The sequence below is a fragment of the Mytilus edulis genome, chromosome 9, assembly GCF_963676685.1.
Source record: "Mytilus edulis chromosome 9, xbMytEdul2.2, whole genome shotgun sequence".
NCBI lineage: Eukaryota > Metazoa > Mollusca > Bivalvia > Mytilida > Mytilidae > Mytilus > Mytilus edulis.
In genome coordinates this window covers 20,306,469-20,332,849 of record NC_092352.1, presented here as the reverse complement: position 1 = coordinate 20,332,849, position 26,381 = coordinate 20,306,469, and the positions used below count along the sequence as shown (strand labels likewise).

Below are 26,381 nucleotides of genomic sequence, written 5' to 3'. Positions count from 1 at the left end.
CCATAAGCACATTTACCCAGATCCTTATATTACAGCGAAGGTATTGAGAATGAAAATCAATTACTGAAAAAAATAACTTCACAAATTCTCCAATGTGAACTTTTCATTTATATTTGTAACAACATTTCATAAGTACTTGAATATAGAAAATGTTATTAGATCAAGCCCAGAAGAAGAGCCACTATCCTATAGTATGCCATATTTTATTCATAGTTCTGACAAGGATTCTTTTTTATTCAAGTAGTATGCTAGCTAACAGCCATACAGATATAACACTCAGGAAGTTATTTGGACACTTTCTCCATTAACTATAGATGGCTTAAATGTAACACCAGAAGTCCTGTGAATTATTAAATACTTTATTGGTAATAAAATATACCATAACAGTGAAAAAAAAAACAAACAATGTTTGTGATGGAGGCAGTTTAAGTGAGTTATTTTTAATAAAAAAAAAAGAAAATGTTGTATGATTGATAAATGAGATAACTGTCCACCAGACTTCATGCACTATGCTAAATTTTTTTGTTCTATGATTTCATGGCAACTAATTAATATCAGAGATCCTGCTGCAATATATGGATAAAATGATGAAAGATGTAAAATGGCTAATTTTGGCAAAACTATTTGAGTATACTTCCAGTATCAAATATGATGAATTGATTTACAATACATGTTATATACAAATTCTTAACACATGAAAACCCTAACAATGCATTTTTTATTTTATACAATTTTCATTTCTAAGGAACATAACTCCTGAAAAAAAGTAATTCAGGAGAGATGATAGTATACTTGTCCCAGACAGTGCTGATATAAACCTTAAAGGATGGACACCCGGTTTTCTATGATTACAGTCATGTGAGGGAAAAAACATTCCAAAAACTGAACACAGTGTTATATATACATACTATTGCTTGCTTATAATGTGCATGAAAAAAAACCCAGAAGAGTTTAATTTTATAAAGGACTGCGTGAAAAAATGGAACAATATAATATTTAAAATCTTGCTCATTTTCATAGCTTTCTTTTAAAAATTCTTGTAGTTTTCTGCAATGCTTCCAATGACATTAAAATAAGATTACAAATCATTTTTGAGTTTAATGATGGAAATTTCATGAAATGATTTTTTTTGGAACTTTTAAAAACTTTTTATAGATTAATGATGAAAATACTGAAAAGTGAAAAACATTTGTCCATGTGCTGTATATCTATTTCTAGTAGGTGAACAACATAAATAAATTGGACTGAAGGGTTTAAACTATCCAAAAACAATTAAACAAAAAAAAAATATGAAAGTTTCAACATAATGGTAGATATTAAGATGCTGTGAACCCTGTTGTATCATATCATATGCCAAGCCAAATACATGTATAAAAATAAATATTAAATTTGTTGCATTACGAAATTATTGTTATTTCAAACTGAACAGATTTTTATCCTATACTAAGTAATAATTATATTTATTTGTCATGTTTTGCCATTATAATTATGAAATGTACACTAACATTCAGTAATTCTGTATTTATTACCAGGTGTTTAGAGTCATGATTCACCAGTATGATATCTGTACACTGACATCCTAGTATTACGAAACCCTGTATTGATTACCAGATGTTTAGAGTCATGATTCACCAGTATGAAGTCTGTACACTAACATCCTTGTATTAGGAAACCCTGTTGTTGAGAAACCCACAAACTTTCACGTGACGTCCTGCAACGTCGGTAAGGAACGTTTATTGTAACGTCATTTTATTAAGTTGTTGTTACTCTATACCTGAATGAGGCTCTACTGCAATACAATTAAAAAGATTACAACTTGTGTTTCCTTCACAATATTATGGTGCCGTGACCAGGTTATGATTCACCAGTATGAAGTCTATACACTAACATCCTAGTACTACGAAACCCTGTATTGATTACCAGGTGCTTAGAGTCAGCTGTAAATTTCATCTGTTGGACATCTGAGGGGATCTTCAGACTAGCCAGATCTATTCCAGTAATGATGTCCCATAGTATCAGCATGTTATTTAGGCAGCTAGACACAACCCATCTACTATCTGGGGATATTGTGATATGAACCACCTGCATAATAAACATCAAAACTTATCATTTAATAAATAAAAGACACAAATGAAATTATTCATCTTAAGATAAACAAGAAAATGTGCCCAGAAGGCAGATCATGCCTCACTCACATTATCACACTTTAAGTTCAGTCAATCATTTAATTGGGTCCGACACCATAATTAATGGCTTCAAATTTAGAAAGTTCAAGTCTTCAAGGGCAATGAAACCAATAAGAGTATATTTTTGTCATGTTGGTTTATTTGTAGATTATATTTTGGTGAGCTTAATGCTTTTACAATTTCTATTAGAGTATTTGATAAAAGTGCAAAATATGTATGCATTTCAAGGGCAACAACTCTTATAAAGAGTCAAATGTTGATTATGTCCATGTGACTTCTTTGAAGGTCTCATTTTTACAGTTCAGAATTTTTCTCTATCAAGATCTAATACCATTTTTAAGATAATCATGATAATAACCAAATACTTAAAAGTTTGGTCAAAATTGATCAAATTTAGGGGCAATAGCTCAAAAATGGATTGTCTAATTTTTAGTAAATTTCAAAGAAGATAGACCTTTCCCTCTGATAATTATATCCATGTCACTTTTCCTAGAACTGTTATAGATTTTAAGTATAAGCCAAAATTATGAAATTTAAAAAAAGCTCAAAGTAGGTTAGGTAGAATTTAAGGGCATGCTCATTTTCAAATATTCCATACACATGTTTTTTACAGAGTTTCTAGATGATATTGTTTTTGTTTGACAATTGATTTTGATATTGTGTATTATTATGTGATAACATTTATTATTTTTATTATTTTTTTATTTTTTTTTATTTCATGGCTTTATTGAAGGTACCCCCTCCCTAACCTCACAAATCCTTGGGGACACTCAGCTGTTACCATCTGTGTTATGGCCATTTATGAAATTTTATCACTGGTTGTTTCAAAAATTTCACTCATCCCCCAAGAATTTCTGGGGATAAACTGTCAAATTTCATACAAATTCATTCCAACACCAATTCAACATCAACACTACTAGGCTTCCTCATAGCCTCCTTACAGGCTTCCTCATTGTCTCATTATAGGCTTCCTCATAGCCTCATAGGCATGATAGCCTCTAGGAATGATAGCCTCATAGGCTTCCTGATAGCCTCATGCATTTATTTTGAACCATCGTTCCAATTGGATTGGTGTGATGTCAAGCCAGGGGTCTATACTTTGCTACTTTTCAGTATGCACATAGCTAGGCTCTTGGTTTAGGCATGGAGCAAAAAATTAAATTTTTTAGCTGAGTAGTTTCCCCAAGGGCCAAATTATAATCGTGATGTATATATATAAAATAAAAGTTGCAATTAAATTATGATTTATGTTTAATTCAAACATGGATACCAATGGCATTGCTACACAGTATTTCCCAGGAGTTTATTTACAAGATAGGTGATAGCAGGAAAAATTAGGTTGATAATAATGTGAGCACTAAATCCTTAATTTTACATATCATGAGTTCAAACAGTGTGTTCTGAAAGAAATCAGGGGTAATTAAATTATTTAAATTACTATGAAATTAATATGAACTCATTATGTGTGACTTTGAGGATTTTGTTCACTGACACATTTATTAGCAAAATTAAAATATAGGGCCGAAAGTTAGATCAGGATGGTTTAATTGTCAGGTCAAAGAATTTGCAAGAAGATATGAGGTTGGATGTTTGCTCAGGTGTTAACACACATTTCCCTATTACATAACAGATTACCACAGAAAAGATACAGTATAAACAAAAGACAATTAAAATAAGATTAGAACAGCATCACATCAAACAGAAATAAATTTACCCTAAAAAATATTTACAAAGAATCAGAACACATTGCAAACATGGAACAAATGACAATTAAACATATTCAGGATCATTTCTGAGAATTTTGTATAAATAGGTACTTATATGTTATATAAGTATGTTTATACATAATTTGATTTTAATTACTCAGTAGTCATTATTTTAGGATTTTCCCAGGATGTGTATTTTCTTTGCTGTTGAGATGAAACAGATTTATTATCATATGTCAATCAGTTAGATATGAAGTTTATCACATGTTCTTAGCAGGAGGTCTAATTTCATCAGTTCCAATACAAATATACATGTCTTGTTAATTAGTGACCACTTGTGGCATTTGGCTTCCTTTGTCCTTTGTTTCTTGATACATTAATCTGGGTGCAGTTTTAACTCCTCCCACTTAGGAGTATCCCATTAAGAAGTTGTGTATTAAAAACCTGTGTATGCTGCCTTGAGTATTCATTTATCTAAATGCAGATTAAGCAGTTATAGAATAATCTTGGCTAATAGTGCTAATAGTGTTTTAGCTAAAAACTTGCCTCCCACCGACCCCTCCTTTCACCTTCAATATTGCCATGACAGGGGAAGCAATCTCAGCATTATGTTTATTGATTTCATTTATGAAATTTTATCACTGGTTGTTTCAAAAATTTCACTCATCCCCCAAGAATTTCTGGGGATAAACTGTCAAATTTCATACAAATTCATTCCAACACCAATTCAACATCAACACTACTAGGCTTCCTCATAGCCTCCTTACAGGCTTCCTCATTGTCTCATTATAGGCTTCCTCATAGCCTCATAGGCATGATAGCCTCTAGGAATGATAGCCTCATAGGCTTCCTGATAGCCTCATGCATTTATTTTGAACCATCGTTCCAATTGGATTGGTGTGATGTCAAGCCAGGGGTCTATACTTTGCTACTTTTCAGTATGCACATAGCTAGGCTCTTGGTTTAGGCATGGAGCAAAAAATTAAATTTTTTAGCTGAGTAGTTTCCCCAAGGGCCAAATTATAATCGTGATGTATATATATAAAATAAAAGTTGCAATTAAATTATGATTTATGTTTAATTCAAACATGGATACCAATGGCATTGCTACACAGTATTTCCCAGGAGTTTATTTACAAGATAGGTGATAGCAGGAAAAATTAGGTTGATAATAATGTGAGCACTAAATCCTTAATTTTACATATCATGAGTTCAAACAGTGTGTTCTGAAAGAAATCAGGGGTAATTAAATTATTTAAATTACTATGAAATTAATATGAACTCATTATGTGTGACTTTGAGGATTTTGTTCACTGACACATTTATTAGCAAAATTAAAATATAGGGCCGAAAGTTAGATCAGGATGGTTTAATTGTCAGGTCAAAGAATTTGCAAGAAGATATGAGGTTGGATGTTTGCTCAGGTGTTAACACACATTTCCCTATTACATAACAGATTACCACAGAAAAGATACAGTATAAACAAAAGACAATTAAAATAAGATTAGAACAGCATCACATCAAACAGAAATAAATTTACCCTAAAAAATATTTACAAAGAATCAGAACACATTGCAAACATGGAACAAATGACAATTAAACATATTCAGGATCATTTCTGAGAATTTTGTATAAATAGGTACTTATATGTTATATAAGTATGTTTATACATAATTTGATTTTAATTACTCAGTAGTCATTATTTTAGGATTTTCCCAGGATGTGTATTTTCTTTGCTGTTGAGATGAAACAGATTTATTATCATATGTCAATCAGTTAGATATGAAGTTTATCACATGTTCTTAGCAGGAGGTCTAATTTCATCAGTTCCAATACAAATATACATGTCTTGTTAATTAGTGACCACTTGTGGCATTTGGCTTCCTTTGTCCTTTGTTTCTTGATACATTAATCTGGGTGCAGTTTTAACTCCTCCCACTTAGGAGTATCCCATTAAGAAGTTGTGTATTAAAAACCTGTGTATGCTGCCTTGAGTATTCATTTATCTAAATGCAGATTAAGCAGTTATAGAATAATCTTGGCTAATAGTGCTAATAGTGTTTTAGCTAAAAACTTGCCTCCCACCGACCCCTCCTTTCACCTTCAATATTGCCATGACAGGGGAAGCAATCTCAGCATTATGTTTATTGATTTCATTTATGAAATTTTATCACTGGTTGTTTCAAAAATTTCACTCATCCCCCAAGAATTTCTGGGGATAAACTGTCAAATTTCATACAAATTCATTCCAACACCAATTCAACATCAACACTACTAGGCTTCCTCATAGCCTCCTTACAGGCTTCCTCATTGTCTCATTATAGGCTTCCTCATAGCCTCATAGGCATGATAGCCTCTAGGAATGATAGCCTCATAGGCTTCCTGATAGCCTCATGCATTTATTTTGAACCATCGTTCCAATTGGATTGGTGTGATGTCAAGCCAGGGGTCTATACTTTGCTACTTTTCAGTATGCACATAGCTAGGCTCTTGGTTTAGGCATGGAGCAAAAAATTAAATTTTTTAGCTGAGTAGTTTCCCCAAGGGCCAAATTATAATCGTGATGTATATATATAAAATAAAAGTTGCAATTAAATTATGATTTATGTTTAATTCAAACATGGATACCAATGGCATTGCTACACAGTATTTCCCAGGAGTTTATTTACAAGATAGGTGATAGCAGGAAAAATTAGGTTGATAATAATGTGAGCACTAAATCCTTAATTTTACATATCATGAGTTCAAACAGTGTGTTCTGAAAGAAATCAGGGGTAATTAAATTATTTAAATTACTATGAAATTAATATGAACTCATTATGTGTGACTTTGAGGATTTTGTTCACTGACACATTTATTAGCAAAATTAAAATATAGGGCCGAAAGTTAGATCAGGATGGTTTAATTGTCAGGTCAAAGAATTTGCAAGAAGATATGAGGTTGGATGTTTGCTCAGGTGTTAACACACATTTCCCTATTACATAACAGATTACCACAGAAAAGATACAGTATAAACAAAAGACAATTAAAATAAGATTAGAACAGCATCACATCAAACAGAAATAAATTTACCCTAAAAAATATTTACAAAGAATCAGAACACATTGCAAACATGGAACAAATGACAATTAAACATATTCAGGATCATTTCTGAGAATTTTGTATAAAGAAATTTAAAAAAAATGATATTCCAGGGGCAATAAATCTTTGAATATAGTTAAATCATGATACCATAAGGAACATTCAGGTAAAATTAAGTAACATTTTGTCATACAAGTGAGAGGTTTAGCTAGCTTTAAAACCAGGGTTAATCCACCATTATCTACAAGAGAAAATGCCTGTACCAAGTCAGGAATATGACAGCTGTTATCCATTTGTTTGATGTGCTTAAGCTTTTGATTTTTTTCCATTTGATAAGGGACTTTCCGTTTTGAATTTTCCTGGTAGTTCAGTATTTTTGTGATTTTACCTTTGGGCCTACCAATTTCAAAGTAAAAGATTTAAAAATAATGATTAGGCCAAAAAACACCAAGTTTTAGCAAAAGCTTGCGTGTCCTTTTAAAAAATTAAAAATAATTATTAGATTTTGAAAGTTATTTAAGATAAACGAGTTTAACCTACCGAAGCTGAATGCCTTTTCTTGGGTTCATTTCCTCCTGCAGGCAGACCTGTTTTGGTTTCCCATATAAGCATGTATCCCTCCTCTGAACCACCTGCAACATAAAGACCATCTTGGCTACATTCCATGTTTAATATATAGGGAGGTTCATCCAAATGTTTTGGCTGATACAAAAATCCAAGCTTTTCTTTCTTGATAATTCTATAGTCACATTTGCCAGTAGGAATATCCCAGAAACAAACAAAGCGACGTGTAGTGATCATCATAACATTGCCTTTATATGGCTGTATAATCTGTCCTAGATGTGGAGTCTTGGTCAAAACTCTATTACAAGGCATTAAACCTCCTGTAGCTTGGGGTAGATCAATAGCATAAAACCTGTGTTTATGAGATTCAGGCATAAACCCAGCATTGCGCCAACTTTGTTTTTGCCATGCTGCTAGAATGTCTTCATATTCTTTCTCATTAACTTTCACCCTTATTGCTAAAAAACGTTCAGAATCATTCAATGCAAGATCAATTCTGTCAGTAGTAATATTTTGTTTCAACAGGAATGATTTTTTTATTTTAAGAAGTCCTACATCAATGATTTCTATAAATTGGTTGTTTTCTGCAGATTTCACTAGATACAATGTCCTACAATCTTTTCCTTGGCAAAAATCTAACACATTGTGGGTGACCATATTTTCTGCTCCTTTTTTAATGTCCACTATTTTCAGGGTCTTGGTAATTCTATCCAAAACAATACACATTGAGTTAATTGTTGCTAATACTTTTTGACCAAGGATTCCAATGTGGATTTTATTTTGTAGTTTCACATTATCTACAGACCAGATCCTCAGATTTCTGTCTTCTGAAGCGGTTATTATGGAGTGTCCTTTTAGGTCAATATCAAAACCAACAATACCTTTCTGTGCCAACAAATCAGATCCCTCTGTACTGACTTCTACAATGGATAACTTGTTGACATTAGCTGTAAGTAATGTTGTCAACTCCCAAACCTTAGCTGTATTCTCCTTGCTCACAGTTACAACTTGATCTTCAAGTACTGCGACTTTGATGATTTCATCACTATCAGCTTTGAAATTTCCAAACTGTTTCCCTGTCTGAGATTTGTACATAAATAACTGTCCTTGGTTGTCACCAATGAAGACTAAATCATTCATCCAACTCACTCCAAAGCTAGTTATAGTATTTATTACATTCAATTGTTGGACAACCTCGCCATTAGAGATGTCGTACACAGCTACAAAGCCTTGCTCCAACCAAATGGCAGCCAGTGCATGGGAATGTGCTACAGATAACTGCAGTACTTTGGAAGAGAGATCTTTATCGATAGCTTTACTGGCATCTTCTAAGTTTATTACTGTCAAAGTTCCTCTATTTTCCCTATTACTACTTCCAACAAGTAGACTTTCGTTATATCCAACTGCAGCAAGGCCTTTAGTAAAAGTATGGTTAGTGTTTACTATCTTTCCATTGTCTGTACTTCCAATAGCATGGATTCTGACACAACTACTTGTATTCTTTCCCTTTTTTTCTGCACTTATACTCAAGATAACCTTTAAATTTTCTTCATTTGTAGTTATGATGTTAGAAACACTATCTGATTTCTCTAATGTGATCAAATCAACCTTTTTAAAACTGTTTGTGTCAAGCGTTAGCACATCACCATTGCTGAACAGAATTGTTAAGTGTAGAGAATCGGTACTGAGACAGCTCATTATTGGATAACATTTCTTGGTTCCAATATCTTTACTAACTTTAGAAAACATATACTGGTTTGACAGCTGATTGTGTAGATGGAAAGTCTGCAAACTATCTTTCCCTAACTGGATTACTCTTTTCTCTGACTTATCAAGTATGGGTAGCATTATGGGTTTGAAATTTTTATTTTGATCCAATTGGTAAATTTCATTATTGATTGCATCATAAATTGAATAATATGCTCCATCTGAATCTTTGACTCTAGAATTTGTCATCAAAACTGATTCTGTACCGTGAGAAACTATATTATTTATATCATTATAGGTCTTCAATAGAGCTGTTGAAGGGTCTTTTCTTGGCGCTAAACATGGAAATACAGGGATAAGTAGTGGAGATTTACTGCAGGACACTGTATCTTTTGCTTGTTGAAGTAATTCCTGAAGATATGGTTGATTCTCAGCAATGTATAACCTTGACAGTAGATTTATGGCAAAGTTGATACCATATAAGTTTTCTGATTTAGAGACAAGGAAGTAATTTCTCAAGAAGGCCACCTCTTCATCATCTGTTTTGTCCAAATATTCTGTCATGTCGTCCACCAAGGTTGATAAAGGCAGGGCTTGCATTCTCATTGTCAAGAATTTCAAATTACAAAAGCATTCTGACTTGGCAATTGAAGGATCTATCTGATCTCCAGCATGGGTAATGTGATATGGGGCAGCTATCAGTTTTCTTTTATTCTTCACAACAAGTGGTTGTTTTGTGACTTGCCTATCTGCATTCTCAGCTGTCATATTTCTTCTGTGTAGGGTTATGTCCCTTTGAATACCATCATTGGCAATGAAATATTCTGCCAATACTTTGTGTAATTTTTTGCCTGCACTGCCAAAAGCATATCTTCCATGAGCTGTCTCAAAGAATTGCCTATGATACCAATTCAGAGTTGTTTTTCCAAATGATCTTCGCTCTACAATATATTCTCTGAGATCATATCTTATCCTTGCTACAAGTACCGGTGGCATTCGTACAATGCCAGAGACAGGCGGATTATGATAGCGGTAGATATCATTCAGTGCTTCGTCATCACAGGATAATACATCCTCCCATTCAATATCAGAAATTCCATTGTAGGCAACTGTAATGTAACCTAGAGCATGGCTTATCAAAACTTGCCCAAATTTCTTTTCCATGTTGTCAAACAGCTGGTTTATGGCTCTATGTACTGAATCTTGCAAAACTAAAGCATTATCAGAAGTGTAAGAACTCCAATTTACAGCCTCATCTAGGACCAGTTTAAGGTATAAAGGCCCTCTGCAATTTCTAAATGCATTTATGATTTGGTTTGCTTGATTCTGAGTAACAGCTCTCTTCCTTTTTGCTAGATATTTTTTTGTCATTTCAAATCCTGTATCATCTGGAAGTTTAGGTAATTCTATGAAGTTGGTGTTATCTGGAAACATTGTCTGCAGAGTGTTCAAAATTTCATGTTCCTGTGGTAATGTTGACAAAATCATCTTTATGTTTGTTGGTAGGACTGTTGGCAGCCATTTCAATATAAAAGCATCATCTCTTGAAGACAGCTGATCAAGAGAGTCTAGAAGAATAACAATTGGCTTTTTCACCTTGTTTGACACTCGACGCAAGAATCTTGGCATATATTCTAGCATGTTCTTCATATTTTTGTAGCCTACTGGTTCCATCATAATTTTAGCACAGTCAGCAAGTTGTCCACAGAGTCCAAAAAGTACATCATATATGTTCAAACTATAGCGAGATGTGCCTAAAAACCTAATAATTCCAATGTGAGGCTCCTTCTTGAACCACACTTGTAAATTTTCCATAATTTTGGCAATAACACATGTTTTCCCACCACCTGAAGGAGCATGCAAAATAAGAGGCCGTCTAGATTTGTCCTTGAGAATATATTGTTTGGCTTGCTCTAAAACATCAACTCTACCACAGAAAGCCTCACATTTTAATTTACAAAAATGCAGATGATGAAGTACTTCATTATAGCTCATGTAAAATTCCCATTTTCTTATTAGGTTTTTCTGGTCTTCTCTAGCTTTATCAATAAGTTCAGAAACATCCTGGATGAGATCATCACATAGTTGTTTGATGTATGAAGAATGATCTTTATGTTTTTCAGGATCAACTCCTCCTTCATACCAATTGAGATTATATTGATGAATTCTTTTTGATTTCTTTAAAGCGAATGGAACTTTTTCTTCAACCATTTTCCCTCTTAGTAACTTGACTTGATCATTTATTATCAACTGAAAAGATATTTTTAATGCAGTATGTTAAAAAGGATATTGAATGCTTTTTGAGATCTCATATACATACAAACAAGAATGTGTCCAAAGTACACAGATCGTGACAGATGCCCCACTTGAACTATCATTTACTATGTTCACAGGGTTGTAAAATTAGAGTAAAAACTCTAATTTGGTATTTAAATGAGAAAGATCATATCATATGGAACATGTGTACTAAGTTTCAAGTTGATTGGACTTCAACTTCATCAAAAACTACCTTAAAATTGACCAAAAACTTTAACCTGAAGTGAGACAGATGGACAAATGAACGTATTGACAAACAAATGAACGGACAGACGGACGAACAAATGGACGCGCATAATGCCCCTAAGTGGGGCCTAAAAATTTGAAGACCACATAAAAGCATATATGTGTAAGCCATACCCAGATACCAAATCAATATTGATGAACTGAAACAATGAATAAAAACAAGACATATCAAGCTAATTAAGTTAAGAATGAAGAATGATATAGGGATATACAGTTGATACTGTTTGTATTGACATCTTTAGCAGATGAACCAAGATAAACTAAATTGCTAAAAAGATAACTGTAGCAGATAGACATTTGATTCATAATTTGTTGATATCTACTTAATATGGTCAATGTCGTCGATATCAAAACTTCATGGTGTCTTGTACAAAGTCCATAAGGGTAACCTATTGCTTAATTTGTATTGTTTACGAAATAGATATGAATTATAGATAATGAAAGTGAGTTAAAAGTTCATTGACTTCTCTATTCAAGAAATTCATCAAAAATTTACTCCTAATTATAAACATTGGTTAGTTTAATGTTATAACAGTAGAATTTACCTTGCTCTCCTAATTATAAACATTGGTTGTTTTAATGTTATTACAGTAGAATTTACCTTGCCATTTTCCATGTTAGTATCAAAATATCTTTTTACAGCTGTGATATCTCTACTTTTGTCAATGTCTAATCCCAACAATATTCTTTGGTAGACACTTGTGTGCATTTCAGGTTTATCAGCAGTCAAAATTCCTTTCTTTACTTCTAATTCAGTAACTGAAAGAACAATGTTGATACATGTATAAACAAAAATAAATCTTCCCTGGTACATAAATTATTATAAGAGTTAAAAAAATAATTTTGCTTCTTGTACTTGACATAGTGACTGTTTGACTATGGAAAGTCATAAAAACCAAAGGTATTTGAATGAAAGAAAAAGATGACAAATGAGCAATTTCAACCCATTCTAGTTCATATTCTAATACATGTATAAGATGCCATAAATTCATCAAAAATTACATCTTCAATGGTTTTCCCTTTTGATTAGAAATACACTAGTAATTTTTGGGGCCCTTTATAGCTTGTTGTTCTGTGTGAGCCAAGGCACCGTGTTGAAGACTGTACTTTGATCTATAATGTTGGTTTTTTTTACAAACTGTGACTGGAGAATTGTCTCACTGGCACTCATACCACATCTTCTTATCTATTATTGGAAATAATTACCTGATTTAAAATAATTATGAAGTTTCTCTTCACTAAGTTGTGCTGCATTACATTGCATTACTGCTTGTCTTAGAATATTTTGTAGAAGCATGAAAGTTTTCTCCCAACCAAGTGTGTCTTTAGCTTTCAGTTCTTCACATCCAACAGAATGATCACCATAAAATGTAAACTGTGATCTGATTGGCTGAAAAGGAAAATATTTTTCTCTAAATTATCTAATTAGAATAAAATAAGATGAGTTGGTACATTTTGTATATGTCAATGTGACAGCAACCCAATGACATAAAAAAAAAAACACCTAGAGGTCAACACACATTTTTCAACAATATGTCTTTCTCTAAATTGTCCTTAGTCTAAGAAACAAGTGATTGCATTGAACAGATATGATAAAAAATTGCAATCAACAACAAATTCTACTAATGAATCAGCTAGAAGCTCTAAAGAGCCTGTGTCGCTCACCTTGGTCTATGTGCATAATAAACAAAGGACACTCATGGATTCATGACAAAATTGTGTTTTGATGATGGTGATGTTTTGTAGATCTTGCTTTACTGAACATTTTAGCTGCTTACAATCATCTCTATCTATAATGAACTTGCCCCATTAGTTTCAGAGGAAAATATTTTGTAAAAATTTACAATAAATTTACGAAAATTGTTAATAAAAATTGACTATAAAAGGCAATAACGCCTTAAGAGGTCAATTGACCACTTTAGTAACGTTGATTTATTTGTAGATCTTACTTTGCTGTACATTATTGCTGTTCACAGTATATCTCTATCTGTAATAATATTGAAGATAATAAACCGATAACTGCCAAATTTTCTTAAAATTACCAATTCCAGGGTAGAAACAACAACAACAGGATGCTTGATTTGTCTGAAAAATTCAGGGCAGATAGATTTTGACCTAATGAACAATTTAACCATGTCAGATTTGCTTTAAAAGCTTTGGTTTCAGAGATATTAGCCAAAAACAGCATTTTACCCCTATGTATTAATTTTAGCCATGTAGGCCATCTTGGTTAGTGGGCAGGGTCATCAGACACATTTTATAAACTAGATACCTTAATGATGATTGTGGCCAAGTTTGTTTATATTTGTCTCAGTAGTTTCAGAGGAGAAGTTTTTTGTAAAAAGATTACAAAAAAGTTACAAAAAAATTACTATAAAGGGCAATGACTCCTTGGGGGGTCAACTGACAAATCAGAACAGGAAAACACTCAGCTGTATAAATGATAAAAAAAAACCAAGTAAAACTTTAACAACTATCTCTGCCTCAATCTTAAGTTTTTTGTGCAGTTGTTTTTAACTGTCAATTGTTTTTTTTATTGTTGTTGCTTCTTTGATCACAGTTTTGTCAGCATTTTTTCTATTTACTGTTTTAGTAGTCAAATCTGTATTATCTCCCCTTCTTATCTATTTAAGTATGTCTATTATTCACTATTCCAAACAATTAAGAAAGAGAACATATCCCAAATGTGCACATAAAATATACTGCCTGAATCACTTTTAAAGATAATCCTAGATTATCTCAGATAAACTTGGATTTTCTCAGATAAACTAGGATTATCTCAGTATTTTACATTAAGCTCAGATAAACCAGGATTAACTTGATATATACACTACCTGTAAAATATATTTGGGTGGTTTAGCATTTTCATCAAGTCGATACCAAATATCCAGCAATGCAGCGTTCTCTGCTTCTTTCTCTGCAAATGTTTTTATAATTTCAAACTCTTCCTTCTCAATTTCTGTAGGTATTGGTGTAAAACCATATCTGTCTCCTGACAATAGCTATTATAAATAAAAGACAAACAACCAATAAAAATATACCTCCTATGCCCCCAAAGACAATTACCCAGTATTTAATTGGGCTGGATAAGCTAAAGTATTTTCAAAAGATATATGTTTTCTTGCATTTCTATATTCATGAAACTATATGCTTCAAACTCTATTTAATTATATTTAAAAAGGGCATACAAGGCATTCAAGTGATTTTAATGAATGGTGAGTGATAGGATTCCTTTGTCAAATCAAATTATCTAAGTTATCTCCCCTTATATAGAATAGTTTTCAGACTTTTTGAATAAATCAAAACTTATTTCATAAAATCTCATAATTTTCTCATTCAAAACTAAAGCAAGGAGAAGACATGATAAGCCTTTCAGTGCGATATGATAAAATAAATATCTCTTCAGAATTTTACTTACAATAAAGTTAGGACCAAGAGAAATCTTCTGACAATTTTCTACTTCCAACAAACAAATTTTCTCAACGGAATGGTCAATTTGGCTATCTTCTGTTACACCCCAGCGCATGTCTACAAACTGAAAGTCAAGGTTAAATTTGGCACAGTACTCCTTCAGCAGTGGATTGACATCTCTGACAATGGCATTTCTTTCAGATCTCATATCTAGTCAAAAAAAGAAGATAAAACTTCAACCTCATGTCAGTTTTATTTAGATTATTAAATTATCTAAATATTACTTATCTATCAATCAAATTTTACAATTCAAGAGCCACAACTCTGAGTTAATGCAATGGAAAATGGTGAAAATTGAACCTGAAAAGATTTATGTGAAAAATAACAATATAACAAAATCATCAGATCTTAGCTCATAGCCAACTTAGTTATCATCCCAAAACCTTTTAATTATACCATGCTTACACAATTCTATAAAAATCTAAAGGTTATTTGAGGCAACACTTATAATTCAACTTGACAAAATCAGATATCAATATGGGAGTAACATACCAGAAAATGTTGAGCTCATGAATATCCTGACTGTAGAATGAGGTAAATTAGGTAGATCATCCAAACATCCTTCTAACAACTTGTCAAACTTAGCTTCAGCTTCCTTTATTTGATCTGTTAGTTTGTCTGAAAATGAAAGCATCAATAAATATGTAGGACTCTAAAGTGCGATGGGGACGCTAAAGTACGATGGTCACCTAAAGTGCGAAAGTCTACGCTTAAGTCTGATGCCTCCATACGCTAAAGTCTGATAGTCCACGAAAGTATAGACGTATGAAGCGTAGTTGTATTATGACGTTAACAGTCGCTTATACTAACCAAAAATGAACATGCTGGAAGATGAAATAAATAATGGAAGCAAACAGATTCAAATTAATGTTTACGTTTACGTTAAAATATTGTCGATTTTATTGAAGAGTATAAACGTTGGTAAAATAAAGGCACACGTTTTCAAGCGTAAATCATAAATTGTCCATTAAAACATCAGTGTGTACATACATTGTAGTAAAATATAACATGAATTAATACTCGCTATGAAAAAGGGGAAAGCTTGAACAACAACCCCTTTCTCTTGCATTTAAATTAAAGCTTGTACAAATAGATTTTATTTATTCCGACAATGACCGAATTTTGTATTTGCAACTGACAAGGGGATGTGTTAACATTAATAGGATGTGTAAACGGCAAGCTACCTCAGTTATCCAATACGAAACTTAAATTAAAAGCATATCGCATTATATGTTATATCATAGCAAAATAGATTTAGCAAAAAGACTTGTTTTTAACATTAGTGCCCTTGAACCTTTCTCTTTTGTTCTATCACACTTTAGCGTGCTATACCATCGCACTTTAGCAAACAAACAACCATTGTACTTTAGCGTAGACCATCGCACTTTAGCATGACTATCCCACTTTAGAGTACAACAAATATATTTTGGATTCTTCTTATGTAACAAGATTCAAGGGTATACTTAAGTGGTATAAAATAATACAGTTGTAGTTGTACATGTTCAAAATTATATGAATAAAAGACTATAAAAAAAATATACTAGAATTTTGCATAAAAATGGAGAATCTGGGTTTCTCTGTGTTAAAAAATAAAAAAATAAATCTACATATTTGTTATAATGACAGCTATATCAGTATATATAAAACCATTAAAAAATATGCTTAAAAATTCCTTTTCAGCACAAATTTTGGTACTTTTTTCTAGTAACTATGATCTTCATCCTAGACATAGGGGTTTCAAAATCAATAGGGATCTTTTTCTAATCATACATTACTATATATTTAATTAAGGTTGCAATTCAATTAATAAAAAGCATTTTTTATTATCCAGAAACCACTTTCATACACACATTTTTTGTCTACTTTTAGTAACTTTGATTTTGGTGTTAGCCTTAGTTACCTCATAATTAAATTTTGTTAATATTAAATATACCTGATCTTGTTTCTTCCTTCTTTTCATTGTTCTGTAAGGATCTTTAAATACAGAAAAGATAATAAACAAATATTTTCAAACCATTTCAAAACACAGAAGAAAGATGGACTACTTGTAAATAATAAAGCTATCAAATATTTTATATTGGTCTTGCAGACAAAAAAAAGAAAGTATCCCAAATTCTATTACTTTGATTAAAAAATGGTAACCCATAAAACAAATTGATAGATGTGCCATTGTACCAATGAATTGAGTGATGCATATTATGAATATGTGATGCATATTAAGAATTGAGTGATGCACTTTATGAATTGACGGATGCACCTTATGAATTGAGTGATGCACCTTATGAATTGTGGGAAGCACCTTATGGATTGTGGAATTCACCTTTTGAATTGTGTGATGCACATTAAGAATTGAGGGATGCACCTTATGAATTGAGGGATGCACCTTATGAATTGAGTGATGAACCTCATGAATTAATGGATGCACCTTATAAACTGAGGGATGCACCTTATGAATTGAGGGGTGCACCTAAGAAAATGAAGGATGCGCTTTATGAATTGGGTGATGCACCTTATGAATTGAGGGATGCACCTTATGAATTGAAGGGTACACCTTATGAAATGAGGGCTGTACCTTATGAATTGAGGGATGCAACTTATGAATTAAGGTATGTACCTTATGAAATGAGGGCTGCACCCAATGAATTGAGTGATCACCTTATGAATTTTGTGATGCACTTTATGAAATGAGGGCTGTACCTTATGAATTGAGGGTTGCACCTTATGAATTGGGTGATGTACCTTATGAATTGAGGGATGTACCTTATGAATTGAGGGGTGCACCTAATGAATTGGATGATGCACCTTATGAATTGAGGGATGCACCTTATGAATTGAGTGATGAACCTCATGAATAGAGAGCCGTTGTGTAGTGGTTAGTGCATCGGACTACTAACACAAAGGTTCCTCGTTTCGATTCCTGTTTGGGATGAAAATTTCAGGAACTGAAATTTCGGCTCTCCCTTGACACCATCTGGGAGTATGGTCTTGAGGAAACGATGATAGTCCGTCGGAAGGGGACGGTAAATGGCTGACCCGTGTTAAGAGAGAGCCATATATATTGCACGTTAAAGACACCCTTGTAGATTTCGAAAAAGAGTAGGCTAATGCCGCTACAAGGCAGCACTTGCACCCGCAAAGTGGAAAGGGATTAATATAAGTTGCAAAACTTGTTTCCCAATCCACTATAAATAAATATGTTTAAACTAACCTCATGAATTAATGGATGCACCTTATGAATTGAGGGGTGCACCTTATGAAGGGTGCACCTCATGAATTGAGGGATGAACTTCATGATTTGAGAGATGCAAACTATGAATTGAAGGATGCACCTTATGAATTGAGGGATGAACCTCATGAATTGAGTGTTGCACAGTATGAATTGAAGGATGCACCTTATGAATTTAGGGCTGTACCTTATGAATTGAGGGATGCACCTTATGAATTGAAGGATGCATCTTATGAATTGAGGGATACACCTTATGAATTGAGTGATGAACCTCATGAATTAATGGATGCACCTTATAAACTGAGGGATGCACCTTATGAATTGAGGGGTGCACCTTAAGAAATGAAGGATGCATCTTATGAATTGGGTGATGCACCTTATGAATTGAGGTATGCACCTTATGAATTGAGTGATGAACCTCATGAATTGAGGGATGCACCTTAAGAATTGAGGGTTGCACCTCATGAATTGAAGGATGCACCTCGTGAATTGAGGGATGCACCTCATGAATTGAAGGATGCAACTTATGAATTTTTCTGATTTGTTGTCTGGATGTGACTTTTTTGTGTTTTATTAGCTCTACGTAGGTTTTATAAGTTTTTTGACATTTTTTGACTCGGGAATTGTTGTTACAGATTATAACACAATATTGAATTTAGGGCTGTACCTTATGAATTGAGGGATGCACCTTATGAATCAAGGGATGCACCTTATGAATTGAAGGATGCACCTTATGAATTGTTGGAAGCACCTTATGGATTGTGGGGTGCACCTTATGAATTTATGGATGTACCTTATGGATTGTGGGGTGCACCTTATGAATTGAGGGGTGCACCTTAAGAAATGAAAGATGCACCTTATGAATTGGGTGATGCACCTTATGAATTGAGGGATGCACCTTATGAATTGAGTGATGAATCTCATGAATTGAGGGATGCACCTTATGAATTGAGGGATGCACCTTATGAATTGTGGGGTGCACTTTATGAATTGAAGGATGCACCTCATGAATTGATGGATGCACCTTATGAATCAAGGGATGCACTTTATGAATTGAAGGATGCACCTTATGAATTGTTGGAAGCACCTTATGGATTGTGGGGTGCACCTTATGAATTTATGGATGTACCTTATGGATTGTGGGGTGCACCTTATGAATTGAGGGATGCACCTTGTGAGTTGAGGGATGCACCTTATGAATTGAGGGATGAACCTTATGAATTGAGTGAAGCACCTTATGGATTGTGGGCTGTACCTTATGAATTGAAGGATGCACCTTATGAATTGTTGGAAGCACCTTATGGATTGTGAGGTGCACCTTATGAATTTATGGATGAAGAAGAAGAAGAAGAAGAAGAAGAAGAAGAAGAAGAAGAAGAAGAAGAAGAAGAAGAAGAAGAAGAAGAAGAAGAAGAAGAAGAAGAAGAAGAAGAAGAAGAAGAAGAAGAAGAAGAAGAAGAAATTTCCATAAAATGGGCTGACAAGGAGCATAATATAATATCATTGTAATATAATATTCTTTTACAAATATAATAAACGACACATAGTTACAAACACAAATAAGAAACAACAGTTATCACATATTAGTATATATATAAAACCTTTGTCTCAGGCACACCTCTGGAAAGTAACAAAAAAGAATACTGTGAGTAGGCTAAATATATCTAGCTGAACTGCAAGAGGCACCAAGGGACAGTGCTATATGGCATGGTGGGTATATATTGAAATGTGTATCGGGACATTAATGATATGGTAAGATATTGTAAGAAGTTGCACATAAATGGTATGTCATCCTCGTGCCTGGTGCAGAGGAGTCAGTACTATTTAAAGTGACACAACTGCAAGAGGCACAAAGGGACAATGCTAATTGACATGCCAAAGTGCACAAATTACAAAAAAGATAAAATATTACCAGTTTAATAAAGAAAAATAATATCACAAACAAGAAGGTAATAGAACTTGTACGATGTGTCCTGTACCCCACCATGCCAACCTTGTGCCTAGTGCAGAAAGCCTGATTAAATATTTATCTTTTAAGTTATATTTTATCTTCATCAATTAACTCACAGACAGATATCAAAATATCAAGATTCTCTACATTAAGAAGCCATATCAGTTTTTGGCTAGGAATCAAATGCTTAAAGTTTGGGCATAGTAAGTCAATAGTGGAATTCAAATAATTTCTCTTATCTTGTGATGATGTACATAAGAAATAAAAAATGTTTTTCATGATCAACTTCATTTGAGGTGCACCTGAGACATATTCTGTCTTGTCGGAGAGTACCCTGATAGCGACCTTGTTCAATTCTTAGTCTGTGAGAAGAAATATGCAATCGAGTGAAATTTCTCCTCTGCTCAGGTGATTGTAATATAGTAAGGTATCTTTCAAGACCAAAATTAGTCTTAAAAGTGCTATAGCTACAAAGCTTCCCATCAGCATAATTATGCATTTGGTTTCTCCACTGTATTTCATAGTGCTCATACAAAAACTTTTTAATTAAAATTTTGAATCTAAAGTTGCTTGCAAAGGTTAGACTGTCAACCCCATTCATTTTTTTTTGCAAATAGTTTAAAGATCCATACCAAGAGGGAATTTTTGATTCAAATAATAGCTTTGACTCTAAATATGCATCTTTTAGTAAAGGAAAGGATGAACCCAAATTTTCAAGCTGGTGCCAGTATCTGATCATAGATTTGGTGATATCAAAATGTAAAGGAAATCTCCCAAGTTCTGAAAGAGTGGCAAGGTTTGTTGCTCTTTTCCCCACACCTAGTAATAATTTACAAAATTTCATATGTAATCTTTCTGAAAAAAGTTAAGGATAGGCTTGATCAACTGTAGAAGATATAAGTTAAAACATACTTCAAGATTTGTGGTGCAGGTTTTGTCACTTTTACTGTTGTTGGTTTCTTTATCATCATTGCTGCTCTCTATAACAGAAACAGTAGCATATTAATCTAAGATTTTTTATTTGTTTAATGACATCAATATAAAAGTTAGTAAATCATCTAAATCACTCATCTTTTGTGCACCTAAATGGGAATATTTTTTTCAACAGCAAAAATTATCCAATTCAAAATGAGGAAGCAACATGATCCATGTATTGACTTGTCAAAGATGAGACAAAAAATAATTTACACACTTAAGGTCAAGTTAGAGTAAATTGCTATGTCACAGATTTTGGCAATCTTTTTTCCAATTTTATGCTCTTTCTCAACAAATGTTTTGAAAGAATTCAATCAATAATATTTTAGAGAAAAAAAATAGGTAAATGCATTATTTTTTCAATTATCATGTGTGTTCACTAAGCATAAGTTGTATGCAAAATGTTACTAAATCATATCTCTTTATTTCAAATCAATTAACTATAAAAAAAATGAGTAAAGATCACATGAAACTTGTGAGATGCAAACATACTTCTTTTAATGAACAAAAAATACTTTAACCTTGTTGGATGATTTCTATATACTGACTAAAGCCAAATAAACTGTTATCACAGAGATATGTCTCGCTTTTTTGTAATTTTGATTATGCAAATGTTGAAATTAAAATAGCAATACTTCAACATGTTACATAAGTTAGGCAAATATTCAAAGTCAATGAACCATGACTGAGTAATAGGCTAATCAATCTCCATTTAAATGAGATGTGCCATGCAATGCTAATACATCGATACCAAATATCATTAATTATAAGTTGATCACTTTAAACAAACCAAAACATAAGCATTAACTTGTAAACTATGTAAAAGTTTCAAGTCAAATATACTCCATGGAAATGAGATGCACTCACATTTATACAACTGAATAACAATCAATAATGGCCTGCCACTAATGGTTCCCCTTCAACCGACCTAATCACAAACTAATACATGTTAATTTAGCTAACTTTTCAAAGTCAATAGACCATGACTTAGGGGACAGAGCCAAATAATCTCCATGGAAATGAGAAATGCCCATTCTTATACAACTGCATACCAATATCATTGACCTAACACTAGTGGTTCCCCATAAACATACCTAATCACAAACTAATACATGTAAAATAAGCAAATGTTTCAAAGTCAATAGACCATAACTGAGGGGACAGGGCCAAATTATCTCCATGGAAACGAGATGTGCCAATGCTTAGACAACTGCATACCAAATATGATGACCTACAACTTGTGGTTCACTATAAACTAGATCTAATATCACTAACTTATACATTGTTGATGCTGTCGCCACCACCCTGGAAACAGAATACCTTTGTCTCGCTTTTCGACTCAATCAAGCGAGACAAAAAAGTCAATGAATACAATAACCTAGGTCTTGGTTATGGATCTGAGAAATTCAGATATACATACATTTGTATCATAAAACATAATGGTATACCTTGCCATTTATAACTGCACCAAAAGATGATTTGTGCTTCAACACACCTGTAAGAACATAAAAAAAGTTTATCATGTGTTTAATCAAATTAACAAAAGGTTTTAATATTAGTTCTTTATAAACAATATTTCATTTAAAAAATAAAGAATCTGAATTTCCAATGAAGTTCATCTCAGCTGAAAAATAAAAACGCTTGGAATACGAAATGTATTCATTATTTTTTAACAGTTATGATGTTTTTATTCTTGAGGTAGATTCTCTCATATGTGTGCTTCCTCATTTTCTTGCTTCAGCCAGTTTGTTTATTGAAATTACTATGCAGACCATACTCATATTTGTCTTTTAAATTCTCCCTCGCCCTGCTCGTCCGAATTTAAAGCATTTAATTTCTAATTCAATAGGCTATAAACAAGACAAACACAGATATAGGATTAGTTGCTCGCAGTAACATCTTATTTTCTCTTGCGATACAATATTTTATTTTACTGAATTGTACATATTTCTTCAATCGAAACATAATATAAACACATGACATATAACATTGTTCCTCTTTCGCATCGTTTCTTTCCCCCCGGCTAATGCCTCCAACGCCTGTACGTACAATAAACATAGCAGCAACTGCACATATACCTATGTGACCAACTTCAATCCGACGTAACTGCGAGCACCTTCGATACTAATACATTTAAATCCCAAACTTTATATAGTACCTTTAAACCCCACCCATAAAAACCGCCAAAACTTTCCTCGTGCCTCCTGCACCTAACATCAAACTTATAAATAGTACATACTGTTACAAAACCAGTATCCAAACTAGTTATACTAGTTCCCATCTGTAAATATTAACTACAAATAGCAAACGAGAAAAACCCTATTTCAAAAATAAAATACATTTCTTCAAGTTATTTCCTGCTAAGCTATCTAACCTATATCTTGATGTGACCTGTTGTTGCCTTTATGTTTGTGTAATGAATATTGTATTTTGGTATTCTCCCCCTTTTCAAGATTTTATGTTTTTGTATGTATTTATAGTTATAGCAATAGTGTTATCATTTACTTTGCTCTTTTAAAGGTGGGGTTAACAAGTTTAATCATTCATATATAAGTTTGTCAGTTATAATTAGTCAGCCCACTGTTTTTAAAGGTTGTTCTTTGTTTCATAATTGTAATTTAACTATCAATGACAGACATATCCTGTTTTGTTGACCTAGTTTGCAGAGCCGGAGCCTACAAGGTGCCCTACCATTGGAGCTGTAGTGCCCTACCAGGTGCCCTACTATCCCTACCAGTTTATGTGTCACTTTTTCATTGGTTAAGGGAGTTAAGTGTTTTATGATTATTCAGGTTAATTGGGGTAGTATAAATAGGGGGGTTAGGCATTATTTTAGTCAGTAAGAAGACAAGAGTTTTATAGTCTGTAGGGTGAATTTATTGTAATACTGTCTGTTTACTATGCATTGTTAAATTGCGTATATTCCACATGTCTTTTTAATACAAGTTGAACTTATCATTGACTTCGAGTATCTTTTAGTTATACACTACTCAAGGATCCATTTATAATTTATGTGACCAGGGACATTCTCAGTACAACACTACCTGAAACTTAACAAAACTTGGAGGATCAACCTGAGAGAAAGCGGAGTACTACAGGAGTATTAGGAAATTGCCATCACTTTCATTCGTCGTCGTCAGGTTCAGGCATTTCTAGTTCCCCCAGTTACCCGACCGTCCTCTCGTTTTTCGTCACATTTGTTTTGTTTCTGTGGTTTACAGTAAAATAGTTGTTCAATTTATGACAAAACTTAATAGATTGGTTTGATGAAAAAAAATAATATAAAATTTGTTGATTTAATAATGTAGATATACCGGTAGGTAAGATGGCAACGTAGATAGGTCAAGATGATTTAAGATGAAAATTTGAGGATTTTTCAGTATTTTTCTTCTTCATAATTTCAGCTATGCATCTACAGGCTGTTACAAGTAAAAAAAACCTTCATATTACATAATAAAAGTGTTACCTGGCATGTTGGCAGACACGGGAGACTTCTTTGAACCAGCAGACATTATAATATGACCAAATTAAATTGTTAATTCATATCAATTGTGTAGTTTCAGTGAACCTGCTAAAAAACAACAATATCAGCATTCAAATATAGTTATTACATTGGAACCAGTAATTTTTCAGATTCGTTCAATCAAGATAATTATTAAATTACAAAATTTTACTATCGACTATCAAGATGGAGTAAATCAGATAATCCACGAGTAACTATGTAAGAATCTGTTTCCCCAATGATTATCAAATAAATTTAAATTATTGATTATCAAAATAACAGTGTAGGGACTTCCACATTCCTGATTTCTATGTCATGCTAATATAAATTTGTCAATTTCTCTAACACCTGTGAGCACATTTTGATTCATCCAGAGAGCTGATAAAGGTTATGAAATTTCAACTAAGCCAATCATTCAATAAGATTTTCTGGCAGGGTTATCCAATAATCATATATGGTGTATTTGGTTTATGTACTAGCCTCAGTGTTGTGGTTTAAGGGTTTTAAAAAATACTTTATGTTCTATTGAGGAACGGGTGGAAACATAAAATCTTAATATGGTGTTATGAAAATAGTGCTTAGTTAAAATCCCATAGTGCTCTAAGAAAAATACAGAAGTCTGACTGTTTTTCATACTTAATCTACTGAAACAATTTCATGCCCAAACATTTTGAATATTTTGATATTCATTTATTTAAAGAAATCTATTTATGCTATTCTTTATCTCACCAATTTGAGCTTCTAGGATTACATTGTGTGAGCAGTGGCATCCAATCCAAACATATCTGTCCTACAAGTGTGGCAGTCATATTGACAATGGATGTTCATCTATAAATTTTAAAACAAAGCAATAGAGTTCAATTTTCTCTTACTTCTTTATCAAAAAAATGTTGAACTCACAAATCATTTTTTTATTTTTTGAATTTTCTTCAACTATTTTTAAAAAAGAAATTCTTGGCTGTAAAATCATTCAGAGATTTTTTGATACAAATTCTTATTGTGATTGTTAGTCAGCAGAAAAAAAAAGATTACAGGAAAAGATGTATTAAAAAAATAAAATGATAAAAATCAATTAATAATTAATGGCAATACGAATACTGCAAAAAATGCCAATGCTGAAGCCCTGAACATTATCTGTTTAAATAGGAGCAATGAGGTATATTTGTTTGATCAATGGGCACCGGTGAGAGAAAGTACCTATATATGATTATTTCAGTAAGACTGTTCATAAGAACATGATTTGTTTATCCAGACAACAACCTATAAAAATACTAATTTGTGTCCGATAGTCCCGAACATGTGAGTACTGTGATTTGCACGATTTGATGTTGTAAATGGATAGAAAATAATCGGATGAATACTTTAACAAAATTCTAGTCAAGGAATAAAGATATGATTTGAATGGTGACGAATAGTTTGATAGTAAGAGAAAAGGAATGATCAGATTGGC

The 26,381-nt window shown here is 32.9% G+C and overlaps 1 protein-coding gene across 1 annotated transcript; it reads right to left on the bottom strand.

The window, feature by feature from the left end:
- Positions 1–345: 345 nt before the first annotated feature.
- LOC139489614 (NACHT domain- and WD repeat-containing protein 1-like) lies at positions 346–26,200 on the bottom strand. The gene is made up of 13 exons (XM_071276211.1): positions 26,129–26,200; positions 25,661–25,759; positions 24,896–25,000; positions 22,878–22,924; positions 21,367–21,434; positions 17,211–17,251; positions 15,770–15,895; positions 15,225–15,427; positions 14,641–14,808; positions 13,013–13,196; positions 12,408–12,565; positions 7,514–11,494; positions 346–2,082 (listed from the first exon to the last, which is right to left on the bottom strand). The coding sequence occupies exons 3-13, from the start codon at positions 24,939–24,941 to the stop codon at positions 1,855–1,857; spliced, it is 5,250 nt and encodes a 1,749-aa protein (XP_071132312.1). The 5' UTR covers positions 24,942–25,000; positions 25,661–25,759; positions 26,129–26,200; the 3' UTR covers positions 346–1,854.
- Positions 26,201–26,381: the final 181 nt, after the last annotated feature.

Excerpts from the sequence above, each read along its gene's own strand:
- LOC139489614 (XM_071276211.1), bottom strand. The coding sequence starts at position 24,941 with ATGTCTGCTGGTTCAAAGAAGTCTCCCGTGTCTGCCAACATGCCAG. Across the intron at positions 15,428-15,769 it reads CATGAGCTCAACATTTTCTG|ATATGAGATCTGAAAGAAAT; the intron begins GTATGTTACTCC and ends TTTTTTGACTAG. Across the intron at positions 13,197-14,640 it reads CACCCAAATATATTTTACAG|CCAATCAGATCACAGTTTAC; the intron begins GTAGTGTATATA and ends TTTCCTTTTCAG.